This window comes from Myotis brandtii, unplaced genomic scaffold, assembly GCF_000412655.1.
Source record: "Myotis brandtii unplaced genomic scaffold, ASM41265v1 scaffold535, whole genome shotgun sequence".
Classification (NCBI taxonomy): Eukaryota; Metazoa; Chordata; class Mammalia; order Chiroptera; family Vespertilionidae; genus Myotis; species Myotis brandtii.
In genome coordinates this window covers 361,274-381,294 of record NW_005369964.1, presented here as the reverse complement: position 1 = coordinate 381,294, position 20,021 = coordinate 361,274, and the positions used below count along the sequence as shown (strand labels likewise).

General features: G+C 42.5%; 2 protein-coding genes and 1 pseudogene across 2 annotated transcripts in view; 2 read left to right on the top strand and 1 right to left on the bottom strand.

Moving 5' to 3' along the window:
* LOC102256631 (chromosome unknown open reading frame, human C14orf142) overlaps positions 1–4,311 on the top strand; it is a 4,998-nt gene extending 687 nt beyond the window's left edge. The window contains exon 2 of the mRNA XM_005877834.2: positions 3,825–4,311. Coding sequence (XP_005877896.1) covers positions 3,825–3,919 — 95 coding nt within the window. The 3' untranslated portion in view covers positions 3,920–4,311. The remainder of the gene's footprint in view (positions 1–3,824) is intronic.
* The window catches only part of LOC106723547, a 10,943-nt pseudogene extending 489 nt beyond the window's left edge, over positions 1–10,454 (top strand).
* Positions 10,455–17,817: 7,363 nt separating this feature from the next.
* TMEM251 (transmembrane protein 251) lies at positions 17,818–20,015 on the bottom strand. Its single transcript, XM_005877832.2, has 3 exons — positions 19,937–20,015; positions 19,600–19,736; positions 17,818–19,116 (listed from the first exon to the last, which is right to left on the bottom strand). The coding sequence occupies exons 2-3, from the start codon at positions 19,677–19,679 to the stop codon at positions 18,705–18,707; spliced, it is 492 nt and encodes a 163-aa protein (XP_005877894.1). The 5' UTR covers positions 19,680–19,736; positions 19,937–20,015; the 3' UTR covers positions 17,818–18,704.
* Between the last annotated feature and the right edge of the window lie 6 nt (positions 20,016–20,021).

The window sequence follows — 20,021 nt, the reverse complement described above, 5'->3', positions numbered from 1 at the left end:
GGGGGGCGTGCAGGAGGCAGCCGATCAATGATTGATCTCATTGATGTTTCTTATATATTTAGAAAGCAAAACAACAAACACAAGAGCCTGCTGAAGGCCCGCTGTGTGCCAGGCACCGGGCTGAGCTCTGGAGAAAATGCGGTGGGATCTGGCCAGGTAGCTCAGTCCGTTAGAGCGCGGCCTGACATGGTTGCGGGCTCCTTCTGGATCAGGGCTCAGACAGGAATCAACCGATGAGTGTGTAAATAAGTGGAGCAACATATGGCTATTCCTCTTCTCTCCTTCTCTCTCTCTCATTCTCCCCCTTCCTCTCGCTCACTAAAATAAAAATTTTTTAAAAAAGGAAAGAAAAATAAAAGTGAATGTGATTCCGTTGCTCTCCTTGTGGATGGACCTCGGAGTGATGAGGGTGGAACAGGCACACGCTTATTCAGGAGTGAAAGGATGACCCCAGGACCTCTTGTAACGCCTGCAAACTGAGAGAACCCAGGAAGGCCTCGGAGAGGGCCTGACTGAGCTGGGTGTTTTACCAGCTGTGAAATCACAAACGCGTGGAAGACTGGCCTCTAGTCCTGACCGGTTTGGCTCAGTGGATAGAGCATCGGCCTGCAGACTGAAGGGTCCCAGGTTCGATTCCAGTCAAGGGCATGTACCTTGGTTGCGGGCACACACCCAGTAGGGAGTGTGCAGGAGGCAGCTGATCGACTTTTCCAACTCTCTATCCTACTCTCCCTTCCTCTCTGTAAAAAATCAATAAAATATAATAAAAATAAAGTAACTCTAAGAATAGGAACAGGTGCCGAAGATTGGGATGGATTTTGGTTTGAAGAGTCTTAAGAGCCCAGGCACTCCTACTCTCCCATATCCCAGTGTTGTAGGTGCAGTTTGAAAATAGAAAGGTGAAATTTAGCTGCATTAACCTTTTTAAAATATTGTCTTGAATGCAAAAACAGGTATTCATTTTGACTGGCCCAAACTGAAGGACCTATGAACTAATTATTGGAGGCAGGGCGTAACTCCTCTGTAGAGTAGCTGGAACTGTACTTGCCTTTTCTTTCTTTTCCATTTTGATTGCATCTTGGTAGTTCCAGATCATGTGAAGGGGCCCGTTTGGAACATTACACTGAGTTCAGATAACAGATTGTTTCCATGTCAGTATATTGAGAGTGAAGTCCTGTTTCTTGGCTCCAGAAGTACCTCTCTAATCTCTTGAAAATGTCGTCATTGGCATATGGACAGGAGTATAAATAGAGCCATTTTTAAAAAATCTGATATTACTTATTGGAAAAATAACTGCCACCTGTTCGATGAATGGTGGGTCAAGCTGCATTGACTAGTGACCGACCAATCAGTAGAAACCACAACACTGGAAAGCTGCTGAATAGTCTATTGAGATCCTCCCCTGGGAGCTCCCCTAAAATTCCGGCCCTGAAAAGCCTGTGGGACCTAGGACCCAGCCCGCTTTCTCTATGGAACAGTATGCCTTTCCCCACCTCCTTCCCCCAGGCCCGGTTTCCTTGCCTCTTGCTCTGTATCTCTTTCCCCAAGCTCCAAGGGCCCTCTTTTGCCTGTTACCTTGTTTCCTGAGCCCATTTCTTCTACAGCTCACTTCTGCCTCTGTGACTTTCTCAGTAACTTTCTCTTATAGTCTGAAAAAAAAAAAAATGGTGGGTCAGGAATATTTTTGTATAGGTTGGCATGTTTTTGTACTATTTGCTTAATGAAATCCCCATAAAACTTAGGTTTGAATTACCTTTGTTAAAAATAATAGAACACATTGGTCCGTGGGGCTCAGTGGTTAGAGGGTCTGCCCATGCACCTTAGGGTCTTAGGTTCAATTCCTGGTCAAGGGCATGTACCTGGGTTGCAAATTCAATCCCTGGCCCTGGTCCAAGCACATGGGGGAGGAAACCAATCAATGTGTCTCACATCAGTGTTTCTCTCTCTCTCTCTCCCTTCCTCCCTCCCTCCCTCCCTCCCATCCACTCTCTCTAAAAATCAATGGAAAAAAATATCCTCAGGTGAGGATTAACAATAACAAAAAGGTAGTAGAGATTAAATGGTGAATGTTATGTTATATGAATTATATCTCAAATAACAATGTACAAAATAAAAAATTACAAGTACAAAAGCAAAGTGATAGAACTTAATACTAAAAGCACTCCAGTTACCAAATACAAAGGAATTGAATAGACAGTTCTCCAAAACAGATATATGAGGCCAATAAGCACATGGAAAGATGTTCAACATCATTGGCCAGCAGGAAAATGCACATCAAAACCACAATGAGATATCACTGCATGCCCACTAGGATGGCTATCATAAAAAAGAACAGTAACAAATGCTGGCTAGTATATGAAGAAATTGGAGCCCTTATTATTACTGGTGAAAATGTAAAATGGCCCTGGCTGGTGTGGCTCAATTGGTTAAGTGTTGGGGTCACCAGTTTGAGTCCCGGTCAGGGCACATACCCAGGTTTTGAGTTTGATCCCTGGTCAGGGTGCATATGGGAGGCAACCAGTTAATGTTTCTCACGCCCCCCTCACTCTTCCTCTCTCTCTAAAATCAATTTTAAAACATTTTTTTAAAAAGAAGAAAATGTAAAATGGGGTACCTTCTTTAGAAAAGAGCTTGGCAGTTCCTCAAAAAGTTATACATAATGCCCAGCCAGTGATGCTCAGTGGCTGAGCGTCAACCCTGAACCAAGAGGTTGCTGGTTCAATTCCCAGTCAAGGCAAATGCCCGGGTTTCGGGCTCAATCCCCAGAAGGGGGAATGCAGGAGGCAGCCAATCAATGTTTCTCTCTCTATCCCTCACCCTTCCTCTCTCTAAAATCAATACAAACATATTTAAGAAACAACACACACAAAGTTAAGCATAAAGTCAACATTTATTGACCCAGCAATTCCACTCCTAGTTCTCACAAGAGAATTGGAAGCATGTTCACACAAAAACTTACACAGTAATGTTCATAGCAGCATCATTCATAATAGCTAAAAAGTGGAAACAACACAAATGCTCATCAACCGATGAGTGGATAAACAGGCTGTGATATATAGTGGAATATTGTTCAGCAATAAAAAAGAATGAAGTACCGATATATGCAACATCATGAATGAACCTTGAAAACATTATGCTAAGTGAAAGAAGCCAGTCACAAAAGGCCACATACTGTATGATTCCATTTATATAAAATGTCCAGAATAGGCAAACCTAGAGAGATAGAAAGTGGTTGCCAATGATTGAGGACAATAGAAAGTGACTGCTAATAAATGTGGGATTTCTTTTGGGGATGATGAAAGTGTTCTAGAATTAGATAGTCATGTTGTACAATTTTATGAATATACTACAAATCAAGCTGTATACTTTATAAGAGTAAATTTTATGGTTATATGAATTATATCTTCAAAAAAGTAATAGGAAAGGTTTTAAGCACCAAAATTACTGAAATCTTTTTTTTAATTTTAAAATAATATATTTCCATTGGTTTCAGAGAGGAAGGGAGAGGGAGAGAGAGACAAACATCAATGATGAGAGGGAATCACCGATCGGCCACCTCCTGCACACCCCACACTGGGGACCGAGCCCGCAACCAGGGCATATGCCTCTACCGGGAACCGAACCTCGAATCTCTGGCTCATAGGTCAACGCCCAACCACCGAGCCACGCCGGCTGGACTGAAATCTTTTTAATGATACATACTTCAAATCTGGAATATACATGGTTTTATTAATCCTAAAGTGAAATGGTCTCATTATCAACCATTTTAATTATATTTCTTTCAACCACTGAACACATTGTCATACAAATATTTATTTTAAAAGGTGATAATGAAGATGATGCAGAAGATGAAAATAACATTGATAACAGAACTAACTCAGATGGACCATCTGCAAAACGGCCAAAAACATCATTTTAACAATAGCTGTATGAAATGTAAAAGACTGCTGCCATGCTTGCTCTGCAGCCCACATACTAAAATTGGAACAATACAGAGAAGATTAGCAAGACCCCTGCACAAGGATTACACGCAAATTTGTGAAGCATTAAAAAAAAAAGACTACAGCCATATCAACATCTGCTCTAATTGAGAAAAGCATTTGTTTTGTTCCTCTGGCACAGTTTTGTCAAAGAAAAAAACTTCTGTTTCCAACAAAGAAAGATATAATAAATGTTTAGAAATGAATCTGTTTTCTTGAGTGAAGAATTTCAGGCCATGGAAATAATAGAGAACACTTCATAATGTGTAAAATCCTTTAAGTTGGCAATTCATATTGTTTTCTACTTTTTAAAAAAAGATTTTTAAAATTGGTTTTTAGAGAAATGTTAATGTGAGAGTGAAACATCGATAGGTTGCCTCCTGCATGCCCCCTTACCAGGGATGGAGTCTGAAACCCAGGCATGTGCCTTGACCAGGAATCAAACTGACAACCTTTCCAGGCACAGGATGACACCCAGTCAACTGAGCCACACTGGCCAGAGCTTTTTCATTTGTTTTCTATTTCTAAAAATAATTATTGAATTAATTTGTGTGATATCTGCATCTTTTAACTTCTTTTATTATAAAAAGTACATGTCACCCACTGGTGTGCCTCAGTGGTTGAGCATCGACCCATGAACCAAGAGGTCACTGGTTCAATTCCCAGTCAGGGCACATGCCTGGGTTATGGGCTCAATCCCCAGTAGGGGCCATGCAGGAGGCAGCTAATCAATGTTTCTCTCTCATTGATGTTTCTAGCTCTCTTTCTCCCTTCCTCTCTCAAATCATATATATATTTTTTTAAGTACATGTCATGGTTTGTGGACAAAAATATTTCAAAGAACTGTCATGAGCAAGTGATGAGATTGGGAATTGACTATAAGAATGGAAATCTGGTCCTGGCCAGGTGGTTCAATTGGTTGGAGTGTCGTCCCATACACCCAAAGGCTGAGGGTTCGATTCTCAGTCAGGGCACATACCTTGGTTGCGGGTTGCCTTCCTGGTCGAGGCACATACAGGAGGCAACCAATCAATGTTTCTCTCTCTCTCTAAAAACACCAATAAAAAAAAAATATTCTCGGGTGAGGATTAAAAAAAGAAGAAGAATGGCAATATGTATCAGAATTGTACACTTGAAACCTATATAATTTTATTAACCAATGTCACCCCAACAAACTTAATTTAAAAACAGCAAACAGCAATAGCAGTCTGCTTAACTAAAAAGAAAACAGGAATAGAAGTACTGAATGAAGATAAAGAAGACCCCTTGAGAAAAACCCAAGGAAACCTTGAATCCACACTCACACCCAATATACAGACATCCAGAGATGATACAATTAAGTGACTATATAGGCTGTGGCAAAAGTAGGTTTACAGTTGTGAATGCACGAAACAGTTTATTCTTACACTAGAGGCCCGGTGCATGACATTTGTGCATGGGAAGGGGGGCGGGTCTCTCAGCCTGGCCTGTGCCCTCTCACAGTCCTGGACCCAAGGGGTCCTTAGTGCTGCTACAGAGGTGGGAGAGGCTCCCACCATCCCCGCTGCGCTCACCTGCTGTGAACCCAGCTTCTGGCTGAGCAGCACACTTCCTGTGGGAGTGCACTGACCGCCAGGGGGCAGCTCCTGCGTTGAGCATCTGCCCCCTGGTGATCAGTGCACGTCATAGCAATCAGTCATTCCACCGTTTGGTTGATTTGCCTATTAGCCTTTTATTATATAGCATTATTATTCATTATTGTATTTCCCATACGAACAACTGTAAACCTATTTTTGTTCCAACCGGTATATTTAATTTGTAACTTAAGAGAGCCAAATGGGATGTTCTTTTATGCTGTGAACACAAATATAATCTTTAAGTAAACATTCTGTGTTGACTTCGATATTTCCTCTCATCCTGTAACCATACTGATTTTGCTTAACGAAGGACTATTTTTTAATTATCCTCCCTCTTTAAAAAAAATGGTTTTATTAATTTCAGAGAGAGGAAGGGAGAGGGAGAGAGATAGAAATATCCATGAAGAGAGAGAATCATCAATCAACTGCCTCCTGGATGTCACCTACTGGGGATCCAGCCCACAACCCGGGCATGTGCCCTGACCGGAATTGAACTGTGACCTCGTACATAGGTCAGCATGCAACCACTGAGCCATACTGGCTGGGCTCATTTTGTTTCCTTCTTTGTTTAACATATTTTAAAAACTAGAGGCCCGTTGCATGACATTTGTGCACTGGGAGTGCAGGGGGTCCCTCAGCCCTGCCTGTGCCCTCTTGCAGTCCAGGACCTCTTGGGGGATGTCCGACTGCCGGCTTAGGCCCACTCCCTGTTCCCTAAGCTGGCAGGCAGACATCCCTCAAGGGGTCCTTAGCGCTGCCTTAGAGGTGGGAGAGGCTTCCGCCACCGCTGCCTGGTTCCTGACTGAGCAGAGCTCCCCCTATGCGAGCTCACTGACTACCAGGGGCAGCTCCTGCGTTGAACATCTGCCCCCTGGTGGTCAGTGTGCATCATAGTGACCAGTCGTTCTGCCGTTTGGTCGATTTGCATATTAGGGTTTTATTATATAGGATATGTTTATAAGTAAGAAATTTCAAGATACCTGTGCTGTGATTCAGTGTTTTATGGTCTAGGCCTGTGGTCGGCAAACTGCGGCTCTTTGGCCCCTTGAGTGTGGCTCTTCCACAAAATGCCACACGGGCACGCACGTACAGTGAGATTGAAACTTCGTGGCCCATGCGCAAAAGTCGGTTTTCGGCCTGGGCGAGTCTATTTTGAAGAAGTACCGTTGATATTTGGCTCTGTTGACTAATGAGTTTGCAGACCACTGGTCTAGGCTATAGATTTGATTAATCTTTTCCTTTAACTTTAATACTGATTTTAATTCTTATGCTATCTTCTTCACACGTGAGCCATATGTGTAACAAAAAAGGTCATGTTGGCCGTAACCGGTTTGGCTCAGTGGATAGAGCATCGGCCTGCGTACTGAAGGGTCCCAGGTTCGATTCCGATCAAGGGCATGTACCTTGGTTGCGGGCACATCCCCAGTGGGGGGCGTGCAGGAGGCAGCTGATCGATGTTTCTCTCTCATTGATGTTTCTAACTCTCTATCCCTCTCCCTTCCTCTCTGTAAAAAAATCAATAAAATATATTTTTTTTTAAAAAGGTCATGTTGAAGGACCAGTATAGAAGAAATGCCTAGCTTCTGTGGCACTGAGCGGCCCGTACTTCCCCCGTCATCATATGAAATGTCCTGTAGCAGCATTATTTCTTCAGCTACTCAGAATTTTTTTTAAGTTTTATTAAGAAGGACTGGACTTTTAAAGGAAATAAAGTTAATGTTTTTTTCCAAGTTAGAAAATCAGTTGGAGACATCTGTGGCCCTCAAGTTTATTATGTAGTATTTTTATCTAGTTCCTATTTAGCCTATAAAATATATCTCTCAGTGAAATTGTTCAGTCTGTACAAATATAGAATATTATTTCTTATATGGCTACAAGAGTCATACCTTTGACATCCTGAAAACCTATGCATTTTAACTTAATTGTCAGCCACCATGTGGTAATAAAATGTTTATAAGAAATTTCTGTTTGAACTGATTGTAGCTGAGCACTGCAAAGCTCAAAACTGTATTACCATAAATGCAGCTATTGATAGTTTCAAATAAAATTAACATATTAATTAAATAATACTACCATCACTTGTGGTAATTATTTCTTGGGTATCTAAGTATATTGTAAATAGAGTGTAAAATTCTTATAGAAATTGAAAAATACAGGAATGGGCAAAAGTAGGTTTACAGTTTTGAGTATATAAAATGCAGAGTTTATTCTTGTATTATTATTATTAATTATTGTATTATTTCTTTGTATTATAACTATAAACCTACTTTTGCCCACCCCTATATTTGTAAAACAATACTCAGTTTTAACAAATGAGAAATGAATTGATTTCTCATAGTTTTTGTGATGAAGTTGGGTTCTTTTCTCATTACTTAGAACATCATAAATTTCAGGTAGATTCAAGAATTTTAGAGTAAAGAACAAAGCCATTAAACTACTAAAAGAACCCTGACTGTAGCTCAGTTGATTAGAACGTCGTCGGATATGCCAAGGTTGCTGGTTCCACCCCCAGTCAGGGGCACATACAAGAATCTACCAATGAATACATAAATAAGTGGAACAACAAATCCATGTTTCCCTCTCTTCCCCCACCTCTCTAAAATCAACAGTAAAAACCAAAAGTGGTAAAAGAAAATGGGATGATAATTTCTATAATTTCAGAGTGAAGTTTTCCTAAGCAAGTTTTTAAAAATCCAGAAACCATAATAGAAAAAATTAGTAAATATGATTACATAATAAAGTTTCTGAACATTCTGTGAATAAGGTTAAAAGACAAAGAAGGTAAAAGTATTTCCTTTTTTCAGCACAAATGACTAAGAATTAATTCCTTTTATGGATCTCATGTGCACCAGTCAGAAATACACTAGAAATGGACAAAGGAAAGGAACAGCAAGATCACAAGAAATACACATGGTTTTTAAATGAAAATGTTCCACTTCCAATAAGTGAAAATTAAAACCATAATACAATACCATTTTTTTTACTTTCAAACGGAAAGATCACAAGTTTTTTGTTTTTAAAAATATATATTTTATTGATTTTTTTACAAAGAGGAAGGGAGAGGGATAAAGAGTTAGAAACATCGATCAGCTGCCTCCTGCACACTCCCTACTGGGGATGTGCCCGCAACCAAGGTACATGCACTCTGACCCTTCAGTCCGCAGGCCGATGCTCTATCCACTGAGCCAAACCGGTTAGGGCAAGATCACAAGTTTTGATGCAAGATTGAGCTGGGAAGGATGTGAGGTCTATAATACTAGTATATTGATGGCGAGTATAAACTGATGTAAGCTCTTTGAAAGTCAAGTTGACAATTCTGTTAAAATGTTAAATTGATTCAGCAATTTTACTTAAAGAAATTTATCCTACATATAATAGCAACAAGTGGACAGATCTGTTTACAGAACTATTCACTGCAGCATTCTTCTTAGTAACAAAAAACAGTACACAACCTAAATAAATGTCCATCAGAAGATCCTGGTTAAATAAAAATAGAACATGAGTATACTAGAACATTTGTGCAGGCATTAAAACGACCAAGATATAGCTCTGTGTTGTTAAGGATCAATCTCTAGGATATGATGTCAAATGTAAACTAGCAAAATATAGAACAGTGTGTAGAATGCTACTATTGGAGACTATTGGCTAGGATGTGCTTATAATTTCTCTGAAAGGATAGTCAACCTGCTTCTAGAGAGATAGGGGTCGGGAGTGAGAGGGGGATTTTTCATCATATACTCATTTTGTTTTATTTGCATTAAAAAAATCATGTTACGTATTTTTATACACAAATACAGAAAAAGTTATTGTGGAGTCTGCCACCACCACCACGGCTGCCACGGCCGCCTCCGGGACAGCTGCGCTCCTGAGCATCCCCAGGGCAGCGTGCTGGAAGTTACTGACAGCTAAACCCAGCCCTCAGCAAATCCACCTCCTCCTCCACACCTTCAGGGTGAGACCCCTCCAGATCCAAGCTGGGCTCCATGGCTGAGCAGTTTAACTGCCACTACTGCAAGGCCTCCCTGCACGGGAAGAAGTACGTGGAGAAGGATGACCACCACTGCTGCCTGGACTGCTATGACGAGCACTGCGCCAACACCTGCATGGAATGCCACCAGACCATCGGTGCAGACGCCAAGGAGGTCCGCTTTAAGGAAGGCTTCTGGCACGACACCTGCTTCCGCTGTTCCCAGTGCCAGCACCCCTTAGCCACCGAGAGCTTTGTGGCCAAAGAGAACAGGGTCCTGTGCAAACAGTGCCACCTGCTTGAGAGCACCCACAAGTGCAAGGGCTGCTCACAGCCCATTATGCCAGGAGATCAGAACGTAGAGTACAAGGGGACCGTATGGCACCAAAACTGCTTCATCTGCAGCAACTGCAAGCAAGTCATCGGGACGAGTAGCTTCTTCCCTAAAGGGGAGGAATACTACTGCATGGCCTGCTATGAGGAAAAGTTTGCCAAGCACTGCATGAAGTGCAAGAAGGCCATCACATCCGGAGGAATCACTTACCAGGACCAGCCCTGGCATGCCGACTGCTTTGTGTGTGTCACCTGCTCGAAGAAGCTGGCCGGGCAGCGTTTCACTGCTGTGGAGGACCAGTACTACTGCGTGGATTGCTACAAGAACTATGTGGCTAAGAAGTGTGCTGGATGCAAGAACCCCATCACTGGGTTTGGTAAAGGCTCCAGTGTGGTGACCTATGAAGGACAGTCCTGGCACGACTACTGCTTCCACTGCAAAAAGTGCTCCCTGAATCTGGCCAGCAAGCGCTTTGTCTTCCATCAGGAGCAAGTGTTTTGCCCTGACTGTGCCAAAAAGCTGTAAAGCGACAGGGGCTCCTGCCTTGTAAAATGGAACTGAGTCTTGTTTTTTGTGTTCTCGCCCTCTGACCTGCACTGTCCATGGGGCAAGAGTGGTCTGTCACCTCTTCAAAGTTGCTCCTTCTGTCTTTCCTCCTATTTTACAGTATTACTCAAATAAGGGCACTCACATTAGGATTGAGCAAAAAGCAACCCCGCAGCAGAGTTAATTTTGCGGTGGCTGCAGTTAAAAAACGAACACTTAGTTTACTTTTCTGCATATTTATCATAGCGCAGAAAAGTACCAACCATTTAGCTGCTTAGTGATGTAAGCGAGAAACCTAGGACAGTGGTCGGCAAACTCATTAGTCAACAGAGCCAAATATCAACAGTACTTCTTCAAAATAGACTTGTCCAGGCCGAAAACCGACTTCTGCGCATGGGCCACCAAGTTTCAATTGCACTGTACGTGCGCGCCCGCACATGGTATTTTGTGGAAGAGCCACACTCAAGGGGCCAAAGAGCCGCATGTGGCTCGAGAGCCGCAGTTTGCCGACCACGGCCCTAGGAGATAAAGCCCCCACTCAGGTGCCCTTCCTGGCTCAGCTGGGACCCATCGTGCCATCACAGGACACACATCAACTGCACCGGCTGCTCCAGCTCCCTGTTTACCCTGTGCCGAGAGTAGAAAGAGGACGTACCGAAACGCATGGTTTTACTTCCTCATCAGAACCTTCTTTCTGCTCTTTGTGCTTTCAATCGACTAATACAAATTTCCAGGAAATTAACATTTGAACTTAGCTGTGAGTCTAAGCTGACCTTTTCCCCATACTAAGGTTTGAGTTCCCCATGTGCTGTGTTTTCTGGACATTCCTACTTCCAAGTGTGGAACATGCGGGTGATGTGGAGGGTGCAGGCATATCGGAGAGAACAGCCTGTTTCAAAGGACATTGTCACAGTGAATTCTGGAAGCTAACAAAACTAACCCAGCTGTCCTTTTTCTTTTAATTAATATTTTTGTTTTAATTACTAGCAGCATAGTTTATGGGTTTGGAGACTTACATGAAAATACTTTAGTCCCTCAAATGTTCCTGTAGCTTTGTAGTCATCGAACAGAAGTAACCATGAAACTCTAGGCGGGTGGCTGAGCAGGTGCCAGGACTGTCATTGACACGGATGTGACATTTCCAAACAATGGCAAGTCGAATCCCATGTGACAACAGCTGTCTGCTGTTTGTCGCTGTGTTAGAGGCCTGCCAGCAGCATCCCTTCTCTGTGATTCTTAGGGCTGTTCCTCACGAGCTTAGCGGGGTTTCTTGGGGAGGAGGGCCACCATCCTCACAGGCAGAACCGGATTGTCATGCAGTGCTTACCTGAGATGCAGAACCACCTACTTACTGTGTTCTCGCCCCATTGTTATAGTACATAATAGAATGAGAGGATGTCAAAGTGGACATGCAATGACAATACATATAACATGCTCCTAGCAGTGGTTAGAGAAGCAGGCACCTCATTTCTACTTTTTGTCATTAGCTATTATCATCTAACGTGTCAGGGTGTCCTTACAGAATAAAGCAACATGTAAATTTTAAAAAAAGGAAAAGTTATTGTGAAACTTTCTAAAGATTTTTACTTTCCAAAAGTCATGCTTTAAATTTAGTAAGGGCAAAACAGCCATGTTTATAGTTTTAAATGTCATTAAGTAATTCAGGACAAAAATGAACCAATCCAGACTTAAAACATAAAAAATCCACCCCCCCATTGTGGCTCAGCGGGTGAGGAACCAAGAGGTCACCCGTTCGATACCCAGTCAGGGCACATGCCCGGTCCCTAGTGAGGGGCATGCAGGAGGCAGCTGATCGATGATGTTTCTCTCTCATCAATGTTACTATCTATCACTCTCCCTTTCTCTCTCAAAATCAACAAAAACATTTTTTTAAATCCATTTCCCATCTGACTACTATTTGTCAGATTAGGGAATACAAAGTGATTTCTAAAGAAGTTAGGAAAACAAAACAAAACCAAAATAGAAAAATAAAAAGGTTAGGAAAACTGGACTAAATATGAGGTAGGATACCATAAAAAAAAGGTCAGAGGTGTTTCTAAAACCAAAGTGCCTTGCCTTGAAGAAACTGCCTCTAGCCAGTGCACTATTCTTAAACTATTAAGCAAATTTCAGTGTAGCTGCGACTTTTCCATTCTCGGGTGACCTTTAGAATCAGAATTGCTTTATTTAAAGACATGGCCCAGGAAACAGTGAATGCTAGGCAGTAAGCTCCTATTTAAATCTTTTAAAAGGTAGCAGTTCACACTGGGGCCATTGGGAATTTACTCTGGTGCCAAAAATTCTGCTGACGATAGAGGCCACTTGCAGAAAAACATTACTCGTTTAAATAAGTGCTTTATGGGGCCAAGGGATTGCCCTGAACGCCAGAATACTATAATGTTTGTTGTAGCTCTAAGGGGTTGTCATGACACTTGGTGCATGTTAGGTGGTTTTCTCAAGGCTCTAATCACCACTTAAAATATACACTTGTTTGTGAATGTGGTATATGTTTTTCTCTGCATCAAGAAGGAAAACCCCGCCCTGGCCAGGTAGCTCAGTTGGTTAGAGCATCTTCCTGATACACCAAGATTGAAGGTTCAATCCCTAGTCAGGGCACATACAGGAATCGACCAATGAATGCATAAATAAATGGAACAACAAACCGATGTAAGGAGAAGGATCCCAAGACAACCAACATAACAAGAATTGTTGGCAAAAAAAAAATTGGGAGACTCATTTTAAATTTTGGCCATAAAAGAACACATCAGTCCATGCTGAAAGCTGAAAGAGTTTGTTAACTATCTGCGATAGTGTCAACAAAAAAAGTTGAATAACCAAACTTACCTAGCACGTGAGACAGATTATGATCTGCACTTAGTAGTAAATGTTAACTTTAACCTTTATTCTCCCTGGAGAGTGAACTAGATTGTTTTGCAGTCTAGAGAGAGAGGTGTTCCGCGACACTGAGCATCATGCATGCAATAGATCATTACTGAGCACCTACTGCTCTAGGCACTGGGGCAGAGGGCATACAGCAGTGAACAGGCAAAATCGCTCCACTCATGGAGTTTAGATCCTGACAAAACACGTGTCATGTGATATCACATGGTAAGTGCTTCGGAGAAAAACAGGGAAGGGGGATGCTGGATTTTCCATTGGGTGGTGAGAGGCAGCCTCACTAAGCTGGCACTTGAGCAGAGGTCTGAAGAAGGGGATGGAGCAGGCCGGGGCCAAGCACCCAGGCAGGCAGGACCGAGGGCAGAGGCCCTGGAACAGGTTTTTCTGGTGTGTTCTAGAATCAAGAAAACCAGTGCGGCTGGAGTGGAGTCAGGGGCTGAGTGTTATTAGGAACTGAAGTAAAGGTCAAGGGCCGCTTATTTATGACTCTGTACGCCATGGGAAGGACTTTGGCTTTTATTCTGAGAAGGGAAACCACAGGAGGAACTTTTGAGAGGAGTAAGAGTTTAAAAGGATCCCTCGTCAGGGGTTTGGCAGCCATCTCGTAGGGAACTTAAGGAGCAGATTTTGGTGGGTGGAGAGATCAGCAGCTTGGTTTTGGACATCTAGGAAATATCAAGTAGGCAGTTGGATATTCAAATCTGCGGCTCAGGGGAAAGAGACAAGGTAGTAATATAAATGTGGGCATTTAAAGACATGAGCCTGGATGAGATGATCAAGGGAGTAAAAAGAGAAAAGGGAGGTGGGGGGGGGGGGGGGGGGGGGGAAGCCAGCATTTAGAAATCCAGCAGATCCCCAAGGAGGAACCAGCAAAGGAGACGGGAGGAGCTGGTAAGGAAGAGTAAAACCAGAAAAATATCTAGACCTGGGCTAACACATAGTGGCTACTAGCCACTGGTGGCTATTTAAATTCTAATTGAAACTAAACCCAGTTCCCCAGTCACATTAGCCACATCTCAAGGGCTCACTTCATGTGGCTAGTGGCTACTGATTGGGACAGCACAGATAAAGAACATTCCATCCTCGCTGAAGTTCTACTGGGCAGTAGTGATGAGAAGCCAACTGAAGAAAGTATCTCAAGGAGAGGGAATGTGTCAAAAACTGCTAATAAGTAATTGGAGGACTGAGACTTGACCAAAGGATTCAGTTCTGTGTAAGCTACCAGTGACCACTTGACAAGAAAACAGTTTTGGTAGAGTGGGGGCCAAAAACCTGATAAATGGGATTCGAGATAAACTGAAGGAGAGGAATTGGAATCAGAATATGCAGACACTTCATTTCTAAGCTTGGGCTCCAGCTGGCAGCTGTCTGCAGTCTACTCACTGAGGTCCAGGGCTGAGGGGCCTGACAGGCCCAGATCCATTCCAAGCAGTGCAGGACCATGGGTGTCACCCTTGCTCATCTCCTGCTTCGTTTTCTCCGGCTGTGGGGCTGGGTCTTGTCACACCTGGAGAGCTTCAGGAAGCAGTAGTGAAGCTGTCCTCTCCCCCTCACCTTGCCACGGGACCACCCCAGCCTGTCCTATCGTCCGCAGCATTCCTGGCTGACTCCCCTGGATCCTGGCCTTCAGTCAGTGACTTCCTCTACAATCATAACCTCTGATTTCTCCATGGTGACACCCTGGAACTACATATACCGGCTATAAAGCTCTGGTCAGTAGGCTTCCCTCTTGTAATAATAAAGTCTATTTAAACCTTGGGGGGGGGGGAGGAAATATAAACACCTCTTTTAAAGATTTGCAATTCAAACAGCTAGGGTGAAGTTACCGCAAAATAGTTTTTGAGGCGGTTCCAAAAATAAACACCAGATCTCGTGACTAACAATTGAGTCTTTATGGTGCAGAAAACCCTGACAGACTCACTTGAAGACCTGCCTCTAAAAACAGGATTGCCTGGACTATGCCCACAGAAATGGACATAATTGGTGGAAAAGGGATCCTGACATTGTTCATATGAGCTTTGCAATTTTTATTCCCTTGGGTGATTCTAATATACAGCCACAGTTCAAGACCCCACTCATTGCCTTAGACCAAAACAAAAATACTAATGCATGATGATTCCCAATCATGGTCTACAATTACATGGCACTTAAAAAAAATATGTTGTAGAATTTATAATGATGGCAAATGTTTGATGCAAACGTGAGTCATGTGGTATTGTGGCAAGCTTTTCTGCCAGTATTTTTGAGATTGAAAATGTTAAACCCATCCAAAAAATCCACACTAGATATTCTCAATAAAGACTTTAACAATACCCATGGTCAACGAAATATACCAGTTTGATTATATTATGGGTACAGTTATTCTCTTGGGCGTACTTTATCCTATGACTCCACTTCCCCAAAGAAAAACTTTTCGTTACCACTCTATTTTTCTCATACCTGGAAGCATATACTGACTGGTTAGGGATCCTAGGATGCCTGTCTCTTTCCTAAAATCTCTGATACACTTCCCTTATTTACTGTTTATCTCACTACCTAATCCTGTAGTCACTGCTTTTTTGTATTGTGATGAGAATATAAAATAAGTGATGACCTGCTATAATAATAGGTCTCCAATCCATCAATTTTAACCTCCTCCTCGGTCTAATAGAGCTGGGAGATAAATTTCACCTTTTCCTCTTTCCCAAAAGAGTGCTTTGAACTCTTAAATAGTCATAGACAAAATAGTAATAATCCAACTTGGATAATTAATTCCTAAGTAATCAAAAACAGATTAACTCTGCAATCTGAAACATTTAGAAATACTGCATTACTCCTACTGTAATTATTTTAACATTTCTACTACCAAGGACATATTACCTTGAAAGACAGACGAGCATTTACTTACCAAATCTCAATATTAGAATGTGAAGAGAGAAAATGTACTTCAATAAAAATGAAGTCACTTTACAAGTGACCAATTCACAAACCTTGCATTATATCAAACATTTGTAAAATAAAAAGTAACAAGTAATTTTCTTAAATCATTTCCAAACTAACACTGCTTCAAGACTAATCAAATAAAACAAGAAACTGCTCAATGATTTTCCTCAAATTATTGAGAAGCAATAGATTGGGATGATAGAGCTGGAGATCTGAAGCCAGACATCCCCAGTTCAATGTCCTGGCTCTTCCACTTACTTGCTGTGTGATCATGGGCAAGTTATTAATTCCTCAGATTTCTTCATTTTACTCTTCTGTAAATGGCACTAGTACCAGTACCTACCAGCCTCATAGGGCTGTCATGAAGAATGCATATCACTCAATGCAGCGCCTGCAGCATGCATACTGTCATTTTACTCTTCTGTAAATGGCACTAGTACCAGTACATACCAGCCTCATAGGGCTGTCAGGATGAATGCAAAATCACTCAATGCAGCGCCTGCAGCATGCATACTACACTGCTCCTTAACTTATGATGGTTACTCTCAAACCCATCATGAGTTAAAAATGTAAGTAGAAAATGCATTTACACACCTAACCCACTGGACCCCTGAGCTTGGCCTAGCCTACCTTAAACGTGCTCAGCAGACTTCTATCAGCCTACATTTGGGCAAGATCATCTCACTGCTGCCCAGCATCACGAGACTCTTACTGTATTATCACTAGCTTGGGAAAAGATCAGAATTCAAGTACAGTTCCTGCTGAATGCATGTTGCTTTACTATCATCATAAAGTGGAAAATTCCTGTCAAACCATGGTAAGTCAGGGACCGTCTATAATTAGTAAATACTCAAAAGATACAAGTGATTGGGTTATCTGTACTTCAAACTGCCGCTTACTTTGAAGATTCTATGTACTGTAGCAGAAGATAAATCATTTCAGGAACTAGACCTATGAAGGCAGTAAAAGAAAGAATTGGGACTAATTAGAGAAGAATCTGATCTTGCTGCTTTTGAGTTGCAAAAGTACCTGCTTTATCTTTCAAGTAAGAGATTCTATGGAAAGTGCAGCATTCCATTCTAGTCAAATCAGACTTAAAGGGTGAGATTGCTAGAAACTTAGATTTCCAGTAGCCCATTGAGAAAAACCTTTCTCGATGATGCCATCTCCATTCTTTAACTTGGCGAGGCAGGCAGTGCCCGGTGATGGAACAGCTGTCACTTGTGAGAAGCGCTGTAGCTGTGGTTAGGAACAGGCATCCGATGCCTGGTCACAGCTCTGGCTGTGCCACCTACCAGCTGTGTGACCTCTGGCAAGTTACTTAACTGCTCCACCTCAGTGTCCTTATCTGTAAAATCTAGATAATTGTTAGCTCATAGGGTTGTTCATTGAGTTAATTTATGCAAAGTTCTTAGAACAGGGCCCAACAGAGTAAGCACCCAAAACATTATTAAAACCTATCAGTGTGAAACATTTCCCTGGGATTAATGACATAGCTGTATAAAAATATATCTTACTCTCACCCCCCCAAAAAAATCCTAAAATCTAGTATTACCATTTTTTAGATATTTGTATTGGTACCAGACATGAGGTAGTAAGTACAAATGCACAGGAGGAAGTACAAGGATCACATCTTCATGCAACTAACCTCTCGCCTAAAGACCAGCCCTGAGGCTAGAAAGGAGTATCAGGATGACTTGCTAGCATCTTTTAGAGAGCTATCGCACATCTGACAGGCACTGGGACAAACATGTTCATTGAACACCTTGTTTCCATCTCCTATGTATAAGTCAGATTTCTCAACTTTCAAACATTTAGTTTCTTCCCAAGTCTTTTTTTAAAAAAAATCAGTAGCATTAAGAATGCCCACAGCATTAACCAAAAGGAGGAATGAATTCCGTGTATCAGGACAGCAATCATCTCAATAATTTTATACCAATTTCTCACAAGCTGACAAATAGTTGGCTTACTCAGAAAAGCATGAATTGGTGTTTTAGTCTGAAGAATTTTAAAGCAAGCCAAGTAATTGTATAAAATTTAAACTTTATGACCATGTTTGGACCTTTTTACACATTAAACACAATGGAAATGTTCATGTTCATTTTTTCCCCCCAAAGGAAAAATCTCTGAACCATCACTATGTTGCACAGTAGAATAAGAATAGGAGTTTAGGAACTTATTCAAGTTTCTAAAGAATGCAAGTAACAGACATGATTTTACTTCCAAAATCTGAAATCATCAACATTATTTTGTTAGGACTGTGTCTCGGGCTTCACCTAAAAACCCATGAGTCAGATAAAGACAGCCCCCTAGTCACATTGTTTAAAGGGACTCTGCCCCACCACAACTTCCTGAGATCTGTGGAAAAACCGCCGTCTTGTGATCAGGCCCCGCACGGCACTGGCAGTTTTGTAATCATAAGGGGAAAATGGTGACCGAGTCTATGTGTCAATCAGCTGCAGTCTGCTGATCTGATTAGAAGCCTTGACAAATGCCTGGTGGCGATTGCAAATAACTGCCAAGCATATCGGGATAATGCAGTAGCCCACCGTTTTGGGGTCAGCTCTCGTACAAGAATATAGGAACAAAAACATCTGCAGGTAAGGTATCAGGAAAATCACCGTCCAAAACCAGAACGGCAGGGAGAGTAACCGAGCCTTCAAGGAGTGTGTCCATGTGGTTCCTTCAAGCGGCTCCTCCGGGTGCTGCTGGATGTGTTCCAAGGCCAGTCTGTTGTAAGTCTCATTGATTTCAAAAACATAGTAAAATGCTGCTGCGCTTGCTAACAGATACAATCCCACTCCAATCCATCCCATCCGCTGGCGAAAATTCATCATTCTCCATGCTCTGTGCCTTCAAATTAAAGAAAAAAAAGAAAGAAAATACAGTTAGGGTCTAGGAATGCTGTCATTTGTCAAGGCTTCTAATCAGATCAACTATTCCAAATGTACTTGCTTTATTTCCAACGACTTCTAAAATCCCCCATTACTACATTTACGGTTTAAAATAAATTAAAATTGCATGTATGACGACATGTGAACAACTTACAGGTGGTTTTATGTAATAGTCCCGAGGAGGTATAAGACGTTTCAGTGTTTAGGGAAGTCCGGTTTTATGTGAATCCCACAGAATAGGTCACTACCTATGGCTTAAATGGGTCCAGGACACCTTCCATTAAAGAACTGGAACCGAAGTGGTTTCCCACGGAACCTTTCACTTTACAGTGCAAATAACTTTCCGACTTAACAGGACTGCTTCAGAGCGAGCACCTGGTTCTGCGAGTCAGACCAATGTCGGGGCCCCAAGTCAGACAGTAAGTACGTCTTCAACACTTACAAGGGTCCCGAGAACCTTGCTGTTCCCACGGCAAGCGTTAGGGAGTCACTCAGCTCTGAATACTCGGGCGGCTTTGGCATGTCAGAGGGAGCCGCCGTGAAAGAAATCCCCGGCGTCACCGGCTGGGGAACCGGGACCACGACCCGCCCGGAGCACGAGCTGGTTGTGATTAAGCTCGGCAGTACGTCTTCAACACTTACAAGGGTCCCGAGAACCTTGCTGTTCCCACGGCAAGCGTTAGGGAGTCACTCAGCTCTGAATACTCGGGCGGCTTTGGCATGTCAGAGGGAGCCGCCGTGAAAGAAATCCCCGGCGTCACCGGCTGGGGAACCGGGACCACGACCCGCCCGGAGCACGAGCTGGTTGTGATTAAGCTCGGCGTTCTACTGCGCGGGTCACGCGGCGGCCGGCCCCTGAGCCCC

Excerpts from the sequence above, each read along its gene's own strand:
- TMEM251 (XM_005877832.2), bottom strand. The coding sequence starts at position 19,679 with ATGCCAAAGCCGCCCGAGTATTCAGAGCTGAGTGACTCCCTAACGCTT. Across the intron at positions 19,117-19,599 it reads GCAAGGTTCTCGGGACCCTT|GCACAGAGCATGGAGAATGA; the intron begins GTAAGTGTTGAA and ends TTTAATTTGAAG.